Source organism: Oryx dammah, unplaced genomic scaffold (genome assembly GCF_014754425.2).
Source record: "Oryx dammah isolate SB20612 unplaced genomic scaffold, SCBI_Odam_1.1 HiC_scaffold_11, whole genome shotgun sequence".
Taxonomy (NCBI): Eukaryota; Metazoa; Chordata; class Mammalia; order Artiodactyla; family Bovidae; genus Oryx; species Oryx dammah.
In genome coordinates this window covers 40,369,198-40,391,769 of record NW_024070195.1, presented here as the reverse complement: position 1 = coordinate 40,391,769, position 22,572 = coordinate 40,369,198, and the positions used below count along the sequence as shown (strand labels likewise).

The window sequence follows — 22,572 nt, the reverse complement described above, 5'->3', positions numbered from 1 at the left end:
AGCCTTAATAACCTGCCCCAAAGCCAAAGGTGGGACTTCCATGGCAGTCCAGTGGTTAAGATTCCACACTTCCAATGCAAGGGGTGCAGGTTTGATTCTTGTTTGGGGAACTAAGATCCCACATGCCTCGAAGCCAAATAAATAAAAATTTTTTTAAAGAAAATCCTTAAAAAAAAAAAAAGCCAAGGTGTAGACGCTATTGGCTTAGCATTGATAAATCATAAGCACCTAGAAACCAGTAAGAACAAGACCAGAGACCCAGTAGAATGAGCAAAGGACATGCGTAGACCACCCACATTAAAACAAAACGCCAAATAGCTTCTGAACATAGAAGATGCCCAGACTCTCCCACTGTAAAAGATATGCAAATTAACATTATTCTGAGATAATCATTTTTAACCTGATAATTTGGAAAAAATTTAAAAGTTTCATAACAATCTGCTGGAGAGGCTGAGGGGAACCGAGAACTGAGGACATGTAAAGTGGTGTAGCCCTGGGGAAGGCCGGATGGGGGGATTAGCAAAGTTGCAAATGTGTAGCCTTCACCTAGCAATCCCAATGGAAGTATTCAACAGACACTTAGTCATGTTTGACTCTTGCCACCCCATGGACTGTAGCCCGCCAGGCTCCTCTGTCCGTGGGATTTCCCAGGCAAGCACACTGGAGTGGGTTGCCGTTTCCTTCTCCAGGTGATCTTCCTGACCCAGGGATCGAACGCACATCTCCTGCATCGGCAGGCAGATTCTTCACCACTGAGCCACCAGGAAGCCCCTATTCAACAAATAGACCTGCCTATATACAGAAGGTACATGGTCATTTATTTCAGCATGGCTTACAGTACCGAGTGATTAAAAACAACTTAGGCATCCATAAAGAGAGGGCTGGTGAAATAAATGACGCTGCATCCATTTATTTAACAATCCTGTGCGTCATCTGACAGGTTCTCTGTGGACCGTGGCCAGCTTTCCTAGAGGAAGTACAGCAGAGTGGTTAAGTCCCTGGACTCTGAGGATAACTGCTGGCTTGGAAACCCACCTATGTCACTTACTGGCTATGCGCCCTTGAGCAACTTAGTTACCTTCTGTACTGCCTCTCTCTACAAAATACTGCCTTAGTTTCCTTAATAGTAAAAATATAGTGTGTCCCTTACATATGAACTTTCAAAGATGCGAATGTGCATCTTATTCCAGCAAGGAACTGGACCTTGTGCCATCAGCGTCAGGTGTGAGTGAAACTGCAGCTTGCTGTCCATCTCTTATGGCTGACGATCCTTCAGCTCTAACACCTACCATGTTCCCTCCTTCCTCCAGTCAGTAACTCTTGTTGCCTAGTCCCTCAATGACAGCCCCTGTATGCTACCTGTTGTACTGTACTGTTGGACTTTTAAAAAAATATATTTATTTATTTGGCTGTGCTGGGTCTTAGTTGAAGCACACAGGGTCTTTAATTGCAGCGTATGAGATCTTTTTAGTTGGCGGCATATAGGATCTAGCTGTTCCCTGACCAGGGATTGAACCTTCCTCATCAGGGAAGTCCCCATACTTTTCAAAGTACTGTTTTGTAAGATTTTAAATGTTTTATTTTTGTGTTTGTTTTTATGCATTATTTGTGTGAAAAATATTATAAACCTATTACAGTACTATATAACCAATCATATGGCCGAAAGCAAAAAAGAACTTAAGAGCCTCTTGATGAAAGTGAACGAGTTGGCTTAAAACTCAGCATTCAAAAAACTAAGATCATGGCATCCAGTCCCATCACTTCATGGCAAATAGATGGGGAAACAGTGGAAACAGTGAGAGACTTTATTTTGGGGGGCTCCAAAATCACTGAAGATGGTGACTGCAGCCATGAAATTAAAAGACGCTTGCTCCTTGGAAGAAAAGCTATGACCAACCTAGACAGCGTATTAAAAAGCATAGACATTACTTTGCTGATGAAGGTCTGTCCAGTCAAAGCTATAATTTTTCCAGTAGTCATGTATGGATGTGAGTTGGACTATAAAGAAAGCTAAGTGCCAAAGAATTGATGCTTTTGAACTGTGGTGTTGCAGAAGACTCTTGAGAGTCCCTTGGATTGCAAGGAGATCCAACTGGTCAGTTCTAAAGGAAAAGTGAAAGTCACTCAGTTGTGTCCAGCTCTTTGCGACCCCATGGACTATACAGTCCGAGGAATTCTCCAGGCCAGAATACTGGAGTGGGTAGCCTTTCCCTTCTCTAGGGGATCTTCGCAACCCAGGGATCAAACCCAGGTCTCCTGCATTGCAGGTGAATTCTTTATGAGCTGAGCCACAAGGGAAGCAGCCCTGAATACTCATTAGAAGAACTGATGCTGAAGCAGAAGCTCCAGTACTTTGGCCACCTGATACGAAGAGCTGACTCATTGGAAAAGACCCTGACTCGAGGAACGATTGAAGGCCCAGGAGAAGGGGACAGCAGAGGATTAGATGGTTGGATGGCAGCACCGACTCGATGGACATGAGTTTGAGCAAGCTCAGGGAATTGGTGATGGACAGGGAAGCCTGGTGTGCTGCAGTCCATGGGGTCACAAAGAATCTGACAGAACTGAATAGCTGAACTGAACTGATGGCCAATCATGTTAGTTGAGTACCTAGGCTACGTGTTGGACTACAAACAAATTGGACTTAGGAACACACTCTCCAAATGGAAATCATTTGGATGTAGGGGACTTACCATAAAGCTAATAATAATGATACCTATCTCCTAATGTTCTTTATTTTGGGGGGCTCCAAAATCACTGCAGATGGTGATTGCAGCCATGAAATTAAAAGACGCTTACTCCTTGGAAGGAAAGTTATGACCAATCTAGATAGTATATTCAAAAGCAGAGACAGTACTTTGCCAACAAAGGTCTGTCTAGTCAAGGCTATGGTTTTTCCAGTGGTCATGTATGGATGTGAGAGTTGGACTGTGAAGAAAGCTGAGCACCGAAGAATTGATGCTTTTGAACTGTGGTGTTGGAGAAGACTCGAGAGTCCCTTGGACTGCAAGGAGATCCAACCAGTCCATTCTGAAGGAGATCAGTCCTGGGTGTTCTTTGGAAGGACTGATGCTAAAGCTGAAACTCCAGTACTTTGGCCACCTCATGTGAAGAGTTGACTCATTGGAAAAGACTTTGATGCTGGGAGGGATTGGGGGCAGGAAGAGAAGGGGATGACAGAGGATGTTGGCTGGATGGCATCACCAACTTGATCGACATGGGTTTGAGTGAACTCCAGGAGTTGGTGATGGACAGGGAGGCCTGACGTGCTGCAATTCATGGGGTCGCAAAGAGTCAGACACAACTGATTGACTGAACTGAACTGAATGTTCTTATGAAGAGTAAATAAGTTAACATTTGTAAGACGAGTAGTACCTGACTACCATGCTATCAAGGTACAGAACAGGGTTTGTTAATTAAGTGAAGTCGCTCAGTCATGTCCAACTCTTTGCAACCCCACGGACTGTAGTCTGCCAGGCTCCTCCAACCATGGGATTTCCCAGGCAAGAATACTGGAGTGGGTTGCCATTTCCTTCTCCAGGGAATCATCTTGACCCAGGGATGAAACTCAGGTCTCCCACAGTGTAGGCAGACTCTTTACCATCTAAGCCACCAGGGAATTACATGCTACCTTTTGTGTGTGAATATACATTGTTGTTGTTCAGTCGCTTAGTCATGTCCAACTCTTTGAGACCCCATGGCCTACAGCACTCCAGGCTTTCCTGTCCAGAGTTTGCTCAAACTCATGTCCATTGAGTCAATGATGCCATCCAGCCACCTCATCCTCTGTCATCCCTTTTTCATGCCCTCAATCTTTCCCAAATCAGGGTCTTTTCCAATGAGTCATCTCTTCTCATCAGGTGGCCAAAGTATTAGAGTTTCAGCATCAGTCTTTCCAATGAATATTCAGGGTTGATTTCCTTTGGATTGACTGGTTTGATCTCCTTGTTGTCCAAGAGACTCTAAAGAGTCTTTTCCAACACCACAGTTCAAAAAGCATCAGTTCTTCAGTGCTCAGCCTACTTTATGGTCCAACTCTCACATCTGTACATGACTACTGGAAAAAACCATAGCTTTGACTGTACGGACCTAGGTTTGTTATAGCTTTTCTTCCAGGCAGGTATTTGTACAAAGAAACTCTGGAAGGGTATGTAATGAACTTATAACTAGAATTCAGGAAAGCAAATAAGAGCAAGTGTTTTCATTGTAAATGTTCTTATATGGTTTTGATTTTTTAAACATATAAGTGAATAAATACATACTCAAAAGAGTTAAAAAATAAAGAAGATATTTTAGGGAAGCCAAAACATAGGTGATGATAGGCATTGCCTGAAACAGACTTAAAAAGATGGGAACATTTCCCTTTGGAAGGACAAAGATGACACTATGTATGATCAAACTACAAAATTATGAACTTGTATGAGCGGGAACAAGGGGAATCCCTCTTTTACAAAAGAAATATGCACAGGTGTTTCATGCTCAATAAAATAACCATATTTATTTCATTTTTAATTATTAACCTTCTAAAATAACATTTTTCCTACAAAGAACTCAGAACTTGCAGTTTATAACAACAAACTTTCTTAATACTCGTCATATTTCTCAGAGGGCAGAGGGAGGGAATATGAGGTAGACAGAACGGTAAAAAAAAAAAAGCAGGGGTTGCTACAGATCTGGACACAGGCAACAAGAATCAGGCCAACAGGTCACTGGAGGGCCTGCTACCCAGGGAAGGGGCCCAGGAGAAAGCACCCATTTCTGTGACCTCTGGTTTGGGAATGAGGTTCAGTGGCACTCATGGGAGGTTCCCTTACAAGGCTTCCTTCCACAGTGCTGGTGTTTCCTAAGCAGTAAGGCCTCCTGGGTTCCTAAGTTCCTTGGGCTCCACCAAGAGACTGTCACAGATGTCTCATTGCTGGTTGACCAATAAACAGACAAATGGTCAGTGGGTCCGCAGTTCTTCAACAAACCAGACAAAAGCAACAACGATGGGTGACAAGGAGAGGAGGAGTAGAAGGGTCTTCTTTGCATCTGCCCCGGTGGGATCCATGTTTTCTCAGAGGGTAGAAGGAAAGCAGAGCCTGCCACTTACGTTCCTTCTACATCAAATGGTTGTTCCAGAGAAAGCGCAGCAACATGTGAACTCCTCCAAAGAAAACGAAGACATAGTGAGCCAGGACAGCTCTGCCTTCTTGCTGAAAGTTCTGTTTAAAAAGAGAGCAAGAGAGGGAGAGTGAGTTTTTTTAAAAGGTGATAAAATAATCCAAAGTTAGAAGTTCAGTATTAATATTAATTCAGTCAGTGCCACAAACTCGCTTCTCACACTGCTCCGTGAAGTGTCTGAGTGGAAGAATATCTTGGTTTATTCGTGATGTCCGTGCCATCCACACAACCTGGGGAAGTTTTCCTCTGGACATCTTTTCCCATCTTCACCATCAGCAAATTGGGCACTCTTTTCCAGGTTGATTAACCTCTTCCTCTGGCGTCCCAGAGCACTTTCTTAGTCCTCCCAAAGAACCAAGGGAGTCTGCTTTGGGGTTGAAGAATGGACTTTAGATGGTGAAGAGGGAGTGAGTGTGAGCATGGTTGGAAGCAGAGACCTCAGCAGGTTTCTGGTGTGTGCTCAGTCGCTTCAGTCGTGTCTGACTGTTGCAGCCCCATGGACTATAGCCCACCAGCTCCTCTGTCCATGGGATTTTCCTGACAAGAATACTGGAGTGAGTTGCCATATCCCCTCCAGGGGATCTTCCTGACCTAGGGATCAAACCTGCATCTCCTACATTGCAGGCAGATTCTTTACCACTGAGCCACTGGGGAAGCCCATAAGTAAATGCCACTGTAACTGGAAACCATGAAAGAACTTGTTTTTCCCTTTTATAATTGATATCAGTTTAAAAAAATTGAGCGACTTTGACAGTGGTCCAGTGGTTCAGTGATTAAGACTCTGCGCTTCCACTGCAGGGGGCACAGGTTCAATCCCTACTCAGGGAACTAAGATCCCACATGCCATATGGCATGGCCAAAAAATTAAAATTAAAAAAATTTTTATTAAAAAAAAATTTAATTTCCTTCCAGCAGAGCAGACAAGAAAATGTATAGAGCACTGAGTCAGATGCTCATATATTTAAATTCCAGTTTTGCCACTTAGTTGCTGAGTAACCTTGGATAGGTTATCTAATCTTGCTGAACCTCAAATGCTTCTCCTGATATACCAAGTCACTAATTCATAGAGCTATTTGGAAAGTTAAATGAAACAAATAAGAGTATCTCAGAGTACCTGAAAGAAAATGTTTAGTAAATGTTCATTTCCCATCTGTCCTTCTAACAGACTTAAGAAATTTCTTATACATTACTGTCAGGGTCCCAGAGAGAACAGATGACGCACTCAAATTAGGATAATACAGTGTTGGATGAAGACACTTTACAAAAGTGGGGGGAGGAGGCATAAGAGTGGCCTAACAGCAGAGTTATTGCCACTCCTAGCCCTATAGGGCGGAGAAGGCAATGGCACCCCACTCCAGTGCTCTTGCCTGGAAAATCCCATGGACAGAGGAGCCTGGTGGGCAGTCCATGGGGTCGCTAAGAGTCGGACACGACTGAGCGACTTCACTTTCACTTTTCACTTTCATGCACTGGAGAAGGAAATGGCAACCTACTCTAGTATTCTTGCCTTGAGAATCCTAAGGACAGTGGAGCCTGGTGGGCTGCCGTCTATGGGGTCACACAGAGTCAGACACGACTGAAGCGACTTAGCAGCAGCAACAGCAAGCCTATAGGGACAGGGAGGAGGCAGCTTCTAGGACCCAGGATAGAGTCTATGGAGAAAAATTTCAAAGCCATATTTAAGATCCTAAAAACATAGAAAGACTGTTTTAAAACATACTTTATAGCTAGGAAAATTACATGCCCCAGATTAAAAAAAAACAGGTCCTTGAACCAAAACCCCTCAAAACTAGATGGCAAAATAGGTTGAGAATCAAGGCCTATTTGAAAACAAACACACACTTGCTTAAGTGAAAAGAATAAGAAGTCAAGCTATGTGATAGCTTGAGGACAATCAATTCAGCAGATAAAAATGCACCTTGGTGAGCTCCTTGCTAGGGAGTTCCAAGAGCAAGAATCAAAGTTTCTTTAAATACATCAAAAGCAGGAAGGCATCTGGAGAATCAATGAGACCACTTGATTAAACAAAGTATAAAATGTGAATAAATGATTGCATATGAAAGAAATATACCATACCAGATTCAATATTTTGTTAAAGTTACTTGAGTTAAGCCTGGAAGCAGCAGAGTAAAGCCTTTTAGCATTTTAGAGTCAAACTGAGGAATTTTTAAAATTATTTTAAAAATATTCTGTGGTCTATTTGAAGTGCTCTAAAAGACAATTTTGCGATACAAGAAAGATTACTTTAAAAGTCTAGGCCAAAGCCAGCTTTGTAAAACATTGCAAGGAAAACTAGGGCAGGTATAAGTATAGACACAGATCAATGGAATAGAATTGAGAGTCCAGAAATAAACCCCCAATTTATAGTCAGTTGATTTTCGACAAGGGTGCCAAGGCAATTCAGCAGGAAAAGAGTACTCTTTTCAACAGATGTGCTATGACAACTTAATACCCATATGCAAAAGAATGAAGATGAACTTATAACTCATACCATATATAAAAATTAGCTCCAAATGAGTCTAAGACCTAAATTTAAGAGCTAAAAGTCTAAAGCTCTTGAAAGAAAACATAGGCTTATGCTTCATGATGATTTCTTAGATATGACCCAAAAGCACTAGCAACAAAAGAAAAATAGGGAAGCTGAAATTCATCAAATTTAAAACTTTTGCACTTCAAAGAACACTGTCAAGATGAAAGACAACCTTCAGAATGGGAGAAAATATTTGCAAATAACATATCTGATAAGGGACTTATATTCAGCATATATAAAGAACTGTGCTGCTGTGCTGTGCTAAGTCGCTTCAGTCATGTGTGCCTCTGTGACGCTATGGGCCATAGGCCTCCAGGCCCCTCTGTCCATGGGATTCTCAGCAAGAATGCTGGAGTTGCCATGCCCTCCTCCAGGGGATCTTCCTGACCCAGGGATCAAACCCATGTCTGTGACGTTTCCTGCATGGCAAGCGGGTTCTTTACCATTAGCGCCACTTGGCAGGCCCATATAAAGAGCAACTCAATAATTAAAAGACAAGCCAATTTTAAAATGAAGAATCTGAATAGACATTTCTCCAGAGATTTATACAAATAACCAATAAGCACCTGAAAAGATGGACAACATTAACTATCAGGGAAGTGCAAATCAAACCCACAATATGATTCTACTTCACACCCGCGAGGCTGGCTATAATCAAAGAGATAGTTAACTAATTTTGACAAGAACGTGGAAAAACAGGATCCCTCATACCTTGCTGGTGGGCCACAATGTAAAATAGTACAGCCACTTTGGAAAACAGTCTGGAAGTTTCTCAAAAAGTTAAAGTCGTCATATGACTCAGCAATTCCACTCCTTTGTATGTTCTCAAAAAAACTGAGAACACTCATCTACACAAAAACTTCCACACAGATGTCCATCAGTTCAGTTCAGTCACTCAGTCGTGTCCGACTCTTTGCAACCCCATGAATCGCAGCACGCCAGGCCTCCCTGTCCATCACCAACTCCCGGAGTTCACTCAGACTCATGTCCATCGAGTCATCCTGGGTCGTCCCCTTCTCCTCCTGCCCCCAATCCCTCCCAGCATCAGAGTCTTTTCCAATGAGTCAACTCTTCGCATGAGGTGGCCAAAGTACTGGAGTTTCAGCTTTAGCATCATTCCTTCCAAAGAAATTCCAGGGCTGATCTCCTTTAGAATGGACTGGTTGGATCTCCTTGCAGTCCAAGGGACTCTCAAGCGTCTTCTCCAACACCATCATTATTTATAATAGTCAAAAAGTGGAAACAACCCATAAAGTGATAAGTATACTTACACTGGAATATTATTCATCAATAAAATGAAGCATTGATTCATGCTACAACATGGATGAACCTTGAAAAAAACACTGTGTTAAGTGAGAAGGGGATGACAGAAGATGAGATGGTTGGATGGCATCACTGACTCAATGGACGTGAGTTTGAGCAAGCTCCGGGAGTTGGTGGCCTGGCCTGCTGCAGTCCATGGGGTTGCAAAGAGTCGGACACGACTGAGCGACTGAACTGAACTGACGTGAAAGAAGTCAGACATAAAGACCACATATTACATTAGTCACCTTATATGAAATTTCAGAATAGGCAAATCCAGAGAAACAGAACGTAGATTGGTGGGGCTGGAAGGAAAGCGGGAGGAGATAAGAAGGGACTACTATTGGGTTTGGAGTATCTTACTGGGGTGATGAAACTGTTCTAAAATTGATTGTGATGATGGCTATACAACTCTATGAATAAACATAAAGCCACTATTATACTGTTTAAATGGATGAATTGTATGACATGTGAATTTTCTCAATAAAGTTTTTTTAAAGAAAGAAAAGTTAATTTATTAAGCTGCAGAGGTACATTTAACACATAAGTAAATTATAGCTTAAAAGGTAAGGGGGAAAAATCATTACCAAAAAAAAAGGTAAGGGAAAGGAAGAAAAGGAAAATGGAAGAGGAGGACATGGAGAAGTGGCTTCCTGATTAGGTTGAGATAAATGTAGAAAACAGGCGGTTGTGATTTTTCCTACTCTGCTCTCTCCAGAGAAAAAATTAGAAGGAAGCAGGAGTATTCAGAGTGCTAGCTGATAAAGATGCAGAAAAGTTGAAGTAAGGACTTGCCTGTAATTCATAAAGCACAGTCATCAATGAACACTGAAGAAGAAACTGAAGCATCGGAGGAAGGTGGAGAGTACCATGAATGCTCTGTAATAAATGATATGTGGCCAAGAAGTGTTCAACTCAAATAAGGCCAAAAACAAATTAAGTTGTTGGCTTTGATAACAGGTACTGATCATTTCCATCAAATTATCTCACTCAATGTTCAGAACAGTCTACTGGCTTCATTCTAAATATAAATCAGAATATGGCACTCTTTTACGCTCCCTCTCCAGAAGCTTCTCTTATAAACACTTAGGGTAAAACCCAAAAACCTTTTACCACCACTCCTAAGACAGAGGCCAGCCCCTGGACCTCTGCTCAGCCATTCTGGCCTCCTTGCTGTTCCTTACGCCTGTTTCTATGCCAAGGGCTTGGCACTCCCAGTTCCCTCTATCTGGAACACTTTCTCCCCAGGTATTTCCCTGGCTCACTTCCAGTCTCTGCTCAAATATCACCTCCTCAGAGAAGCCTTTCCCGACGGCCCATTCAGAGTCATCTCCATCACTCAGTACCCCCAGCAGTCTAGTCATCTACTTCACCGTTTGTCCTCTCCTACATTATGAGTCCTGTAAGAGTAGGCTCATCTTCCGTCCTGCTCTCTGCCTGGAACTGAGTCTGGCATATAGGAAGCACTCAATAAATACTTGTCTGCGTGAACTTGGTCTGTCAATACCTGGGACTGAGTCTGGCGCATAGTAGGTACTCAATAAATATTTGCATAATCGGTCTATCAGTATTTTATGTGATTGTTTCCTTCTTACTTTTAGTAACGTTACTGTTGGGACCTTCTGTTCTTGTTTTGTCTCCAGGAATGTTTTGTTTGAGGGGATGGCTGAGTCTGCCACATTTGAACCAGAGCACCAAAAGGGGCCTGGCACTCCCCGAGGTCAGCATGATGGCAGCAGCAGGGACAAACAAGAAATCGCCGCAGGTACTTGTCCTGTGATGAATTTAAGGGCAAGAAGTTGGGCTCTAAGCGTCAGCCACCTGTCCTAGCACAGAGCCCCACATGGTTATTCTCTTTCTGCTGCCAGTTACAGGTTGTTCTGGAGGAAAACTAAGTTGGCCGTGGATTTCATCACGCCTAAGATTTGGGCTTCCCTGGTGATTCAGCTGGTAAAGAATCTTCCTGCGATGCGGGAGACCAGGGTTGATCCCTGGGTCAGGAAGATCCCCTCGAGAAGGGAACAGCTACCCACTCCAGTATTCTTACCTGGAGAATTCCATGGACAGAGGAACCTGGCTGGCTACAGTCCATGGGATCATAAAGAGTCAGACATGACTGAGCGACTAACACTTTCACAGAATTTAAAACAGTAATCTTTCTGTTTTCCCTTATTACTGCTTATAATAGGAGAAACAAAGAAATCAAGGAGAGCTGGGCTTAGAGCATAACCTGGGTCGGTTCAAGGAGGATAACCACAATCTAAGTCAAAGGTTCTCCTCCATGAGGGAGCATTACATTCACCTGGACTCATCTCTCAAGGTGGAGCCCAGCATCTGTAGTTCTTAAAACTCCACAGGTGATTCTCACATGCATCCTAGTTTGAGAGTGTGAAGCAAAGTTTCTCACATTTATAACTCAGATCCCCGAAGGTGTGTGCAAAATGGTAAATTCTGATGCCAGAGCTGTGGGCTGGGGTTCAAGATTTTGCACATCTGGTCAGCTGCCAAATAATGCTGATGCCGCTGGTCCGTGGACCAGTTTTTGCGAGGCAAATGTGAGATCAAATACTGGCATTGGCTCAGGTTCTCAATTTTCAGATCTAATGCTTGGTAATCTGGACATTATTAATCCACGTGTTCTGCTAATTCCTGGGCATTCCAGCTACTTGGCAGCCATTGTTCTGTTTGCTCTTTCCAGCTGGGCCCTTGCTGGGGAAATTTAAGTCTCACCTCTTGCAACATTCTCTGCTCAATGCTGTCCCCAATGTTTCTCAGCTGCACGGCCAACTTGTGAATTAGTTCCTCCTGGTGATGGTTCTGTTCAATACTATCCTCCTTGGGCTGAGAAGGTGGATTGTGATCTACATTGATAGAAAAGAGTTCAAAGAGATAACTGCATTAACTATCACTCACCACTAGTCACTTAAAACTGTCTTAGACAACAAGAGGAATGAAATCCCATCATCATAGTGATTATTGAAAGCAAAGCCTTGCACTGGAATAAATAGCTCTGTCCAGTAGAAATATAATTCAAGCTATATATAAATTTTAATTTTTCTAGTGGTAAAATTAGGTAAAAAATAATTTTAGTAATGTATTTTACTTAAGACAGTATATCCAAAGTTCAGTTCAGTTCAGTTGCTCAGTTGTGTCCAACTCTTTGCGATCCCATGAACCACAGCACGCCAGGCCTCCCTGTCCATCACCAACTCCCTGAGTTTACCCAAACTCATGTCCATTGAGTCAGTGATGCCATCCAGCCATCTCACCCTCTGTCATCCCCTTCTCCTGCCCCCAATCCCTCCCAGCATCAGAGTCTTTTCAAATGAGTCAGCTCTTTGCATCAGGTGGCCAAAGTATTAGAGTTTCAGCTTCAAAATCAGTCCTACCAGTGAACACCCTGGTCTGATCTCCTTTAGGATGGACTGGTTGGATCTCCTTGCAGTCCAAGGGACTCTCAAGAGTCTTCTCCAACACCACAGTTCAAAAGCATCAATTCTTTGGCATTCAGCTTTCTTTATACACTCTCACATCCAAAATATCATAACATATAATCAATATAAAATTATTAGTGATATGTTTTGCACTTTTTAATTTAAGCTTTCAAAATCCAGTGTTTATTTTATACTTGCAACACATCTCAATCCAGATATTAACTAATTTCATTGGAAAACCTTGTATTTTATTTCATGAAGTGTTGATTTATATTTAGATTTAATGAAGTTTACAATTAAAAAGTAAATTCATATATCCAAGTTGTTCCACACATACCTAAAACTTGTCCAACAATTAAATCAAGTATCAGTTTTTTAAACTTAATTAAAATTTTAAAAAACTTAAAATTCAGTTCTTCAATTGCACTGGCCACATTTCAAGCGCTCTATTATATTCCAATACTGAATTTTTAATATACAAAAGGAAAAATTATCTCACTTTATGCTGAAAATTGTGTGGATATATATATATCCACATAAAATTCTGAAAATAAAACTGTCATCTAAGTGACCTAGTGGGGAATTTAGAAAAATCTCATCATTAATCTTTTCAAAAGAATAATTCCTTCTTAAAGCAAATAACAAGCCTCAGTGTATTGGGACTTTAAAAAATGTTCTATCAACATACAAAAGGTTCTTTCTGTTATACTTAGGAAAACTTTCAAGCAAATATGACTTTAAGGTTTTGTAAGTGCTTTTCTACTGCCAGCTATAACGTGAATGTTATATTGTCTCAGATGATGGTCATCTTTTTATAATCTTGATTTTATTTAATAAAAAAGAGAGATCTAGGGCCTTCTGGTTTAAGACTGAGCACAAGCATTGACCTTTCCGTTTCTCTTAGTCCCTCCCAAGACCCCACCAAAATGAAAGTATAAAAAAGAGTAAAACTGCAACAGTGAAAAGAATGGGAAGCAGAGTCAACAGCAGATGAGAGATCTATATGTGTTTCTAGAAGGAAGAAAGAAGAAAAGAGAAGATATAGACAAGTGAGCCAGAAAGAGAAAGTGCCAAGAACCCAGGATAGGAAGCCCCTTCACTCACCAGGACCCGGAAGCTGGGAAAGAGAAGCCTGCCATTGACTGATGAGGATCTACTGTCCCTCTTGGCGCCCTCGGCAACCCCAGCCCACTGGAACCATCAGATTTCAGGTGGAAAATCCAGACCACTCTTCTCCAACAGGAGAACGAATCTTGTGGAGAGAGCTAAAACTTCTTTATGAATGTTGGTGCCTTGTTCTGGCATTTGAGGGATCTGGGGCCAGAAAGTCAGCTCCCCTAACTCATCACCCTAAAACTCCCCCAGTTCAGACCCCTTATTTGAGTCCCCATTCAGTGAGGAGCCCTGGGAAGCAGTGAGGCATAGTGGTTAAGATTCTGAAGCCAAATCATTTGGGTTCAAATGTAAAATCTATAGATAAAACTGTGTAATCTGGGCAAGTTATTTAATCTCTCTATGCCTTTGTTTCCTCAACTGTAAAATGGGAATGGTAATATTTTAGCAATTCTAAGATTTTATAATGCCTCCAAGAATATGTTTTATAGTCTATGGCATGTCATATTCCAACAGCATTGTTTATTTTCTTATAGGAAACAAAATTATAGTACATTTTACAATTGATGGGATATTAAACTTAATGAGTGGAGAAGGAAATGGCAACCCACTCCAGCATTCCTGCCTAGAGAATTCCATGGACAGGAGCCTGGTGGGATACGGTCCATGGGGTTGCAGAGTCAGATAAGACTGAGCACACAGCACAAACTTAATAAGATACCATAGTAACTACCTTGTAGAGGGGTTGCTGAAATGATTAAGTGAGTTAATACATTTAACCTGTGCAGGACCACACCTGGAACATGGATAAATGGTATACCAGTGAATGAAAGTCGCTCAGTCGTGTCTGACACAGACCCCATGAACTGTAGCCCGCCAGGCTCCTCTGTCCATGGAATTCTCCAGGCCAGAATACTGGAGTGGGTAGCCTTTCCCTTCTCCAGGGGGGATCTTCCCAACCCAGAGACTGAACCCAGGTCTCCCACATTACAGGTGGAGTCTTTACCAGCTGAGCCACCAGGGAAGCCCAAGAATACTAGAGTGGGTAGCTTATCCCTCTCCAGTGGATCTTCCTGACCAAGGGATAGAACAGGGCTCTCCTGGATTGTAGGCAGATTCTTTACCAACTGAGTTATCAGAGAAGCCCAGGTACTATATAAGTGTTAGCTACTACCACCAACTGGGAAAACAGTCCTCACATAACAGCAGAAAAAACCCACACGAGTTAACTGGTCAGTACTTTTTTTTTTTTTTAAAGAAGATCACCAGGCAACTGAGAAGAACCATAGCATGAAAGAGAAATACCAGATAAACAAACAAAATAGTGATCCTGAAGAAAACAGATGTAATTCAGGAAACAGAAGAGAATGTTTGCAAGTTCTAATGTATATCTTTAGAGTGATTTAAGAAAATATTACATTTAGCGACTTCCCTGGCGATCCAGTGATTAGGACTCACCTTCCCCAGGGGTTGTGGGTTTGATCCCTGGTCAGGGAGCTAGGATCCCACAGGCCTGTGGCCAAAAAAACAAAACATAAAAACAGAAGCAATATCGTAACAAATTCAATAAAGACTTTTAAAAAATGGTCCACATCAAAAACAAAATCTTTATTTAAAAAAAGAGAAAATATTACATTTAGGAAACAAAAGAAAATGCTATGAAAAAAGATAAAACCTACAACAAAATCTTTCAGTTTTTAAAAATATGATTGCTAAAATTAAAAATACAATTGACCATCTGAGAAAAATCACTCAGAAAAAAAAAAAATCAGAATTTTTAAATAGGCGAGATAAGATAGGTGATATACAGAACCAATCTGGAAAGACCAGCACCAGATTAGTAAGAATCACAGAAAGAAATAGAGGAGGAAAATTGTTAAACAGCATAAGACAGCTTCCCAGCACAAACTTCAGATTAGAACATCTCACCAAGAAAAAAGCCCCACCAAATTCTCAGGACAACAAAAGGGGAAATAAAATCCTCACCTCTGGACCATACTGACATTTCAAAAGATATCATTTTGGCTAAAGATGCTAAAGATCTCCAAAGAGAAACATGGGTTAGTTTGATGACTGACTTCCCATCAGTAATGGATTCTAGAATATAGTAGAACAATTAAAACCTTCAAGAATGTTTTTTTTTTTTGGTCATGCCATGTGCTTTGCAAGATCTTAGTCCCCCCACCAGAGAGGTTGAACCCTGGCCCTTGGCAGTGAAAGCATTGAGTCCTAACCACAACCACCAGGGAATTCCCACCCTCGAGGATTTTATAAAAAATTCTTTTCAACCTAGAAGTTTCTGCCTACCTAATTCTTGATAATTTGTGAGAGGTGAATAAAGACATTTGCAGATATGCAAGGACTCAGGAAGTTGTTCTCCCATAAACAATTTCTTAAGAAGCCTCTTGAGGTTTTCCAGTGAAACAGAGTATGACTAAATCAAGGGGAAAACAAAAATCACCAAAAGGTGGATCCAATGCTGGGAAGGGGAGTCCCGGGATGACAGGCCCAGATAGTGATGAGATTGGAACAAAAGAACAGCTCTAGAAGGTAAGTCCCCAAGGAAAGGGAGATTTGAGCGAAAACATAGCATGATTGAAAATTTGGGAAACTTGAAGATATCATAACTACAAATCGTGTGAGCAGCGGAGGAGAGGCAGTGAGAAAGTCCAGAAAACAAAGGTAATACAGAAAGTTTATGGTGCAAGTGAGAAGCCAGTTAAGATGTGGCTTAAGTTTAAAAACTTTCCTTTAAAGCTTTAAGCTTTCCTGATAGCTCAGTTGGTAAAGAATCCGCCTGCAATGCAGGAGACCCCAGTTCAATTCCTGGGTCGGGAAGATCTGCTGGAGAAGGAATAGGGTTGCAAAGAGTCGGACTCGACTGAGCAACTTTCACTTCCATGACCCACTACTTGTAGATCTGGATTACGTAAACTGTCAACAATCCATCATTTAATGTACAGCATACTGTCTCAAAACCGTACATAACTGTGCTTTGACCTTTAATGGACAGAACAGTTCTCAGAGTTTTCTGAGAGGCTATTCCAGGGTTATAATCTTCAATTTGGCTCAAAATAAAATTTCCATTTCTTTCTTAGACCAACTGATCAACTTTTTTTGTTGGCACTCAGCCTGATTTAAGCAATCACAGCTTTAATCCACTATTTCATTACTTGGAGATGTTTATTCTCAGGGAAAATCACTTCAGTACCTACAAACTTGATTGGTGGTAGCGACCACTCCTGAATCCCAGAGCCTTAAGAGAATGTGAAGAGTATCTGCATAACCTTTTACCTTTGACACATAACAAGTGGAGAGAAGAAAGGGCAACTGAGTGGGGAGACCTTCCAAATGAGTATCATCAACTTCAAAATGGGTTTAGGACCAGCCCTACCTGTGCCAATCAAAAGCATGATGATTTGCAACTATCATTTTAACTGACTGTCATCTGGGAAGTACAAAATCTAGTACCTGCAGTATGAAGATGGAATACAAGTTGGGTAAGTTCCAGTAATGGACGCTGGGAGAAATGGAGCTGTAAGAATGCTAACAAGCCTTGGGTATTTCAGCTGGGTAGACAAAGGGGCAGAGAAGGAAGGACCTAGAGATAGAACACAACAGAAGATTGTGCTCAAAGCAAGAAGTGTGTTTTGTATTCTGGAACTCAGCATAACAACTATTTGTATTCCGTGCATATCTGAACAATTACTGGTGAAACACTTGCAGCATGGCAAATGCGTGTGTGCTCAGTCATGTCCAACTCTTTTTGACCCCATGGACTGTAACCTGCTGGGCTCCTCTGTCCATGGGATTTTCCAGGTATGGATACTGGAGTGGGTTGCCATTTCCTCCTCCAGGGGATCTTCCTGACCCAGGGATCAAACCCACGTCTCTTAAGTCTCCTGCATTGGCAGGTGTGTTCTTTACCACTAGCGCCATCTGGGAAGCCCAAAATAACAGAGATGATACTGCATATTAGATGTGTGTATCAGCATACTTACCTATTGGATACACATTGTCTATGTCAGTAATTATGGGTTACCGTTACTCCCTAAGAACTTAGAATTAAAAGAAAAGAGTATTTTCTGAGAACTTAGAGGCAAGATCAGTATATGTTTAGTGGAAATGGGTGAGATGAGCAGTCATCGGAAGGGGAGAGGCTACTAGCTCTCCCTTGCCCAAGCCATTCCCTCTGCCTGCAACTTGCATCCTCCTTAACCCCCCCAGGTCTCAGTCCAGGGTTACATCTCCAGGGAAGTCTTCTCTAACCTCCCTCCTAGGTCAAAGCCCCATTATAGCATCTGGACCTCTTAGCACCCTATCACATTACATTTAACATTGGTGTATGTGATTGACTGCTGTCTGCCTTCTTTACCTAACCATCTGTGCCAGGAAGGAAGGGGCTGTTGCTGTTTTTGTTTACCATTGTCACCCAAGTATGTAATGCAGTGCCTAAAATATAGTTGGCCCTAGTATTTTTTTTTAATTAATAAAAAAAGTCAATGTGTCCATCTAGAGGAGGAAAGAGAGAGATGGTGAGCCTTAGGAGAACCAAAAAAAGAAAAAAGCATAAATGAGCATCCAAGGGACTTTCCTGGTGGTCCAGTGATTAAGAATCTGTCTGCCAGTGCAGGGGTCCAGGGTTGATCCCTGGTCTGGGAACTAAGATCCGACATGCCATGGAGCAACTAAGCCCATGCACCACAACTAGAGAGTAATATATATATATATATATTATTATATAATTATATATAAATATATATATTATAATTATTATATACAAATTATATATATATGTATAATGAACACCCAAGTGTTGCAGGAAGGGGGACCCTGGAGGGCCCCCCGTTCTGCAATACAAGTACTCTCAGAAGCAGAAAGAAGCTGAAAACTGGACCCTCTTCTGACTTCTGCAATTAATATATCCCATTTACACTACCTATATATCTATGAGTGTCTCTGTGTTAGTTGCTCAGTTGTGTCCGACTCTTTGTGACCCCATGGACTTTAGATCCCCAGGCTCTTCTGTCCATGGGATTCTCCAGGCAAGAATACTGAAGTGGGTTGCCATTCCCTTCTCTGGAGAATCTTCCTGACCCAGGGGTTGAACCTGGGTCTCTTTCATTGCTGACAGATTCTTTTTCCGCCACACCCCACACCTTGTGAGATCTCAGTTCTCCGCCCAGGAATTGAACCCGGGCTTCTTGCATTGGAAAGTGCAGAGTCCCGTTGGATGCCAGGAAATTTTTCTATGTGTGTGTATATATGTCTGCCCTTTCCTATCAATAGAGAAGGAAATGGCAACCCACTCCAGTATTCTTGCCTGGAAAATCCCATGGACAGAGGAGCCCAGCCAGCTATAGTCCACAGGTCACGAAGAGTCGGACCTGACTGAGTGCACACACTTTTCCTATCAATACTTTTTACATTTTTAGAAGTGGGCAGGGCCTCTTTCCACTTTTAATCATTTTTGTTTTCCCAAGAGTGTCTAATTTATCTTAAACGATGTATCAGGACGGTTGCTCTGGACTTCTCCAAATCCTACCCACCTCCTCAACTTTTCTAAGTGTCTTTTAGTTGTACATGGGCTTCCCAGGTGGTGCTACTGATAAAGAATCCTGACAATGCAGGAGACCCAAGAGATGCAGGTTCGATCCCTGGGCTGGGAAGATCCCCTAAAGGAGGAAATGACAACCTACCTATTCCAGTATTATTGCCTGGAAAAACCCCATGGACAGAGGAGCATAGTGGACTATAGTCGGGGTTGCAAAGAGTTGGACATGACTGAGCACAGGTGTATGCGTGCACACACACACACACACACACATTCTCCATACAAATACTATGGGTTCCTCCCCCCCGCCAGCACCAAACAGATATGTTCATATGGCTAGTGTTCAGTTCAGTTGCTCAGTCATGTCTAGCTCTTTTCGACCCCATGGACTGCAGCATGGCCAGGCTTCCCTGTCCATCACCAACTCCTGGAGCTTGCCCAAACTCATGTCCATCCAGTCGATGATGCCATCCAACCATCGCATCCTCTCTCGTCCCCTTCTCCTCCTGCCTTCAATCTTTCCCAGCATCAGGGTGTTTTCCAAGGAGTCAGTTCTTTGCATCAGGTGGCCAAAGTATTGGAGTTGCAGCATCAGTCCTTCCAATGACTATTCAGGACTGATTTCCTTTAGGATTGACTGGTTTGATATCCTTGCAATCCAAGGGACTCTCAAGAGTCTTCTCCAACACCACAGTTCAAAAGCATCCAATCTTCGGCGCTCAGCTTTCTTTATAGTCCAACTCTCACATTCATACCGTAGCTTTGACTAGACAGACTTTTGTCAGCAAAATAACGTCTCTGCTTTTTGATATGCTGTCTAGGTTAGTCGTAGCTTTTCTTCCAAGGAGCGAGCATCTTTTACTTTCGTGGCTGCAGTCACCATACCCAGTGATTTTGGAGCCCAAGAAAATAGTCTGTCACTGTTTCCATTGTTTCCCTATATATTTGCCATGAAGTAATGGGATCAGATGCCATGATCTTAGTTTTCTGAATGTTGAGTTTTAAGCCAGCTTTTTCACTCTCCTTTTTCACTTTCATCAAGAGAATACCCCCAAAGTAACAGAGATAAGTTTGGGCTTTAACCGGTCACTTTCCAGCCAACAATGGCTTGTGATTTTCATTTTCAGTCTGTATTGCAGCCTGGGACAAAAGACTAAGAGGAGAAAGGGATCTTCTCAATCAGCTTCTTCATTAAGAGTTCGCTCTAATTTATTTCTAACCTATCTAATCTATCTGTCGTCCATCCATCCAATCAGGTGCCCAGCAGGTGGGTTCCCAGGGTCCTCCGCGCGACCAACCACACCTGGACGACTGCGCGTTCAGGGTTCTCCTCAGACGCGCAGCCCAGACCCCGTCGTCGGCCCGAAAAACCCTTGGGGCGGGGCTGGCAGTAGAGGTCACGTGAGCGGCTGTGACCAATGGGAAGTGCACACGGCGCGCTGTGCCCAGAGCGGGTCTCCGGCGCCGGGGGGTGGCGCCCCTTGTTCGTTACTACAAGTCGCGTCAGTCGTGTCCGACTCTCTGCGACCCCACAGACGGCAGCCCACCAGGCTCCCCCGTCCCTGGGATCCTCCAAGCAAGAACACTGGAGTGGGTTGCCAGTTCCTTCTCCAGTGCATGAAAGTGAAAGTGAAATCGCTCAGTCATGTCCGACTCTTCGCGACCCCATGGACTACCAGGCTCCTCCGTCCATGGGATTTTCCAGGCGAACTTGTTCGCTACCTGCTTCAAATCCGATTGAGAGGGAGGGAGACTAGGCATTCGGGGTATACCACCAGGCCCCTCCAGTGACCCTGGCTTTAGCGTTCTCGACGTCATAACAACTCAGTGTCCCTCACACTGCCCCCTTCAGTCTGCGCGTCCCCATTCCTTCAGCGATAAAAGGGGAGAAACACGACGCTTCTTGCTGATCCTGTGAGGGAAGGAAATGGGAGTGGGGGTGGGGCGCGACTTCTGGCCGCTGGCGCCTCTGACTGAGTGGTAACCGGCGGCCGTGGCTTGCACCGTTGGCGCACCAGACAAAAATGCCAGACACAAAGATTTTACATACGTAGTAAAATGAGAACTCTATGCAAAAAAAAAAAAAAAAAAATTAGGCTGTTGGCTGTCACTCTAACTTAGTAGCATTAGTAATTCTTCACCCTTCTGCTTTTTTTGAGGTGAAACTAATTAGGAAAGCTTTGGGGGTAAATGTGGCAACCGCCCACAGTGCACCTCAGTTTCATAAGGATCGGTGAGGATTAAGTAATACAGTGAGTGTGAAGACATTGGAAAAGGCTTGCAGTAAAAGACAAGTTCTAGAATAGTGCACAGCTTTGTGAATATACTAAAAGCTTCTGAATTGTGTGCTTTAGAAGTGTGAACTTTATGGTACGAGTTACATCTCAACTTAGAAAAGCGAAATGTATGTTCTATAAGGTAATCATAGGTGACACAGTCTCGGGTTTGGAGAGATCATTGTTGACACCTGTCCAGATGAAAATTCAAAATTTTGGTCAATTGCGGTCTTTTTAGAAAATGGATACCATATTTGATATGGCGGCCAGAGTCTCATTAGGATGCTTGAAATTTCCGCTTTCTTAGTTGCATGTAATTCTTTTACAGTGGAAAATAGTTTGAGATTAATTTAAATCCTTTCAGGTGTCTAGCGTGTTTTTAATCTAAAAGTCTAAAACCGCATGCATTTAACTCTAACATTCTTTAATGCTTTTTAAAACACAGCACTTTAATTTTCCAACATTTTGGGACATTTAGGAATCATACATTTTTGAAAAACAAAATTTCAAGTTTATCTTTCCCTCATGTTCTTTCCTATATTGACAATATCAAGAAGGAACCTACACTGAATTTTCCCTACCTCAACAATGCAGACATTTTCAGGTCAAGTTTAAAGGTATATTTTTTATTAAAAGATGAATTTGATCTATTTTAGTGAATTTCGGATCATCTTAATTAGTTGTGACATCAGTGATTCAGAGCTAAAAGAAACTAGGAGGTTTATACCATGAAGCAAAGTCAGTTTTAGATTTTTACTATGTAAGAACTTCGATGAATAGATTTACACTACTTCTTAATGTTTAAATACTCCAGTGCCCAATTTTATATCTTCAGTACCAGGAAAAATACAAGCTAAATAGAATATTTAACTTAGTTTAATACAAATAATATCTTACCTGGGTTCCTTGACATGGCTGAAACTGGCTGGGAGCTGACAAGTTGGGTCATGTAAACATTCTGAAAACTGTATTTCACCCACAGTGATTTGCAACAATTTGTTACATTGGGAGAGGGATTCAGAAGTTCTTTAGGTTCATAAACAATGGCATCATGTTTTTTCTTCTTCATGTTTTTTTCCTGTTAAAAATATTTTCAGAGGATTTCTCCCATTTCTCAGTATATATTTGGTATGATAAATGAATACTGATATTTTAACACAAACAGCCTTTATTCCATATATAAAAAGATTTTGCATTTGG

At 42.2% G+C, this 22,572-nt stretch overlaps 1 protein-coding gene across 1 annotated transcript; it reads right to left on the bottom strand.

Annotated features, from left to right (window-relative positions):
- Nucleotides 1-4,834: 4,834 nt before the first annotated feature.
- On the bottom strand, nucleotides 4,835-22,441 carry PXT1 (peroxisomal testis enriched protein 1). Its single transcript, XM_040249051.1, has 3 exons — nucleotides 22,270-22,441; nucleotides 11,726-11,856; nucleotides 4,835-5,204 (listed from the first exon to the last, which is right to left on the bottom strand). The coding sequence occupies exons 1-3, from the start codon at nucleotides 22,439-22,441 to the stop codon at nucleotides 5,100-5,102; spliced, it is 408 nt and encodes a 135-aa protein (XP_040104985.1). The 3' UTR covers nucleotides 4,835-5,099.
- Nucleotides 22,442-22,572: the final 131 nt, after the last annotated feature.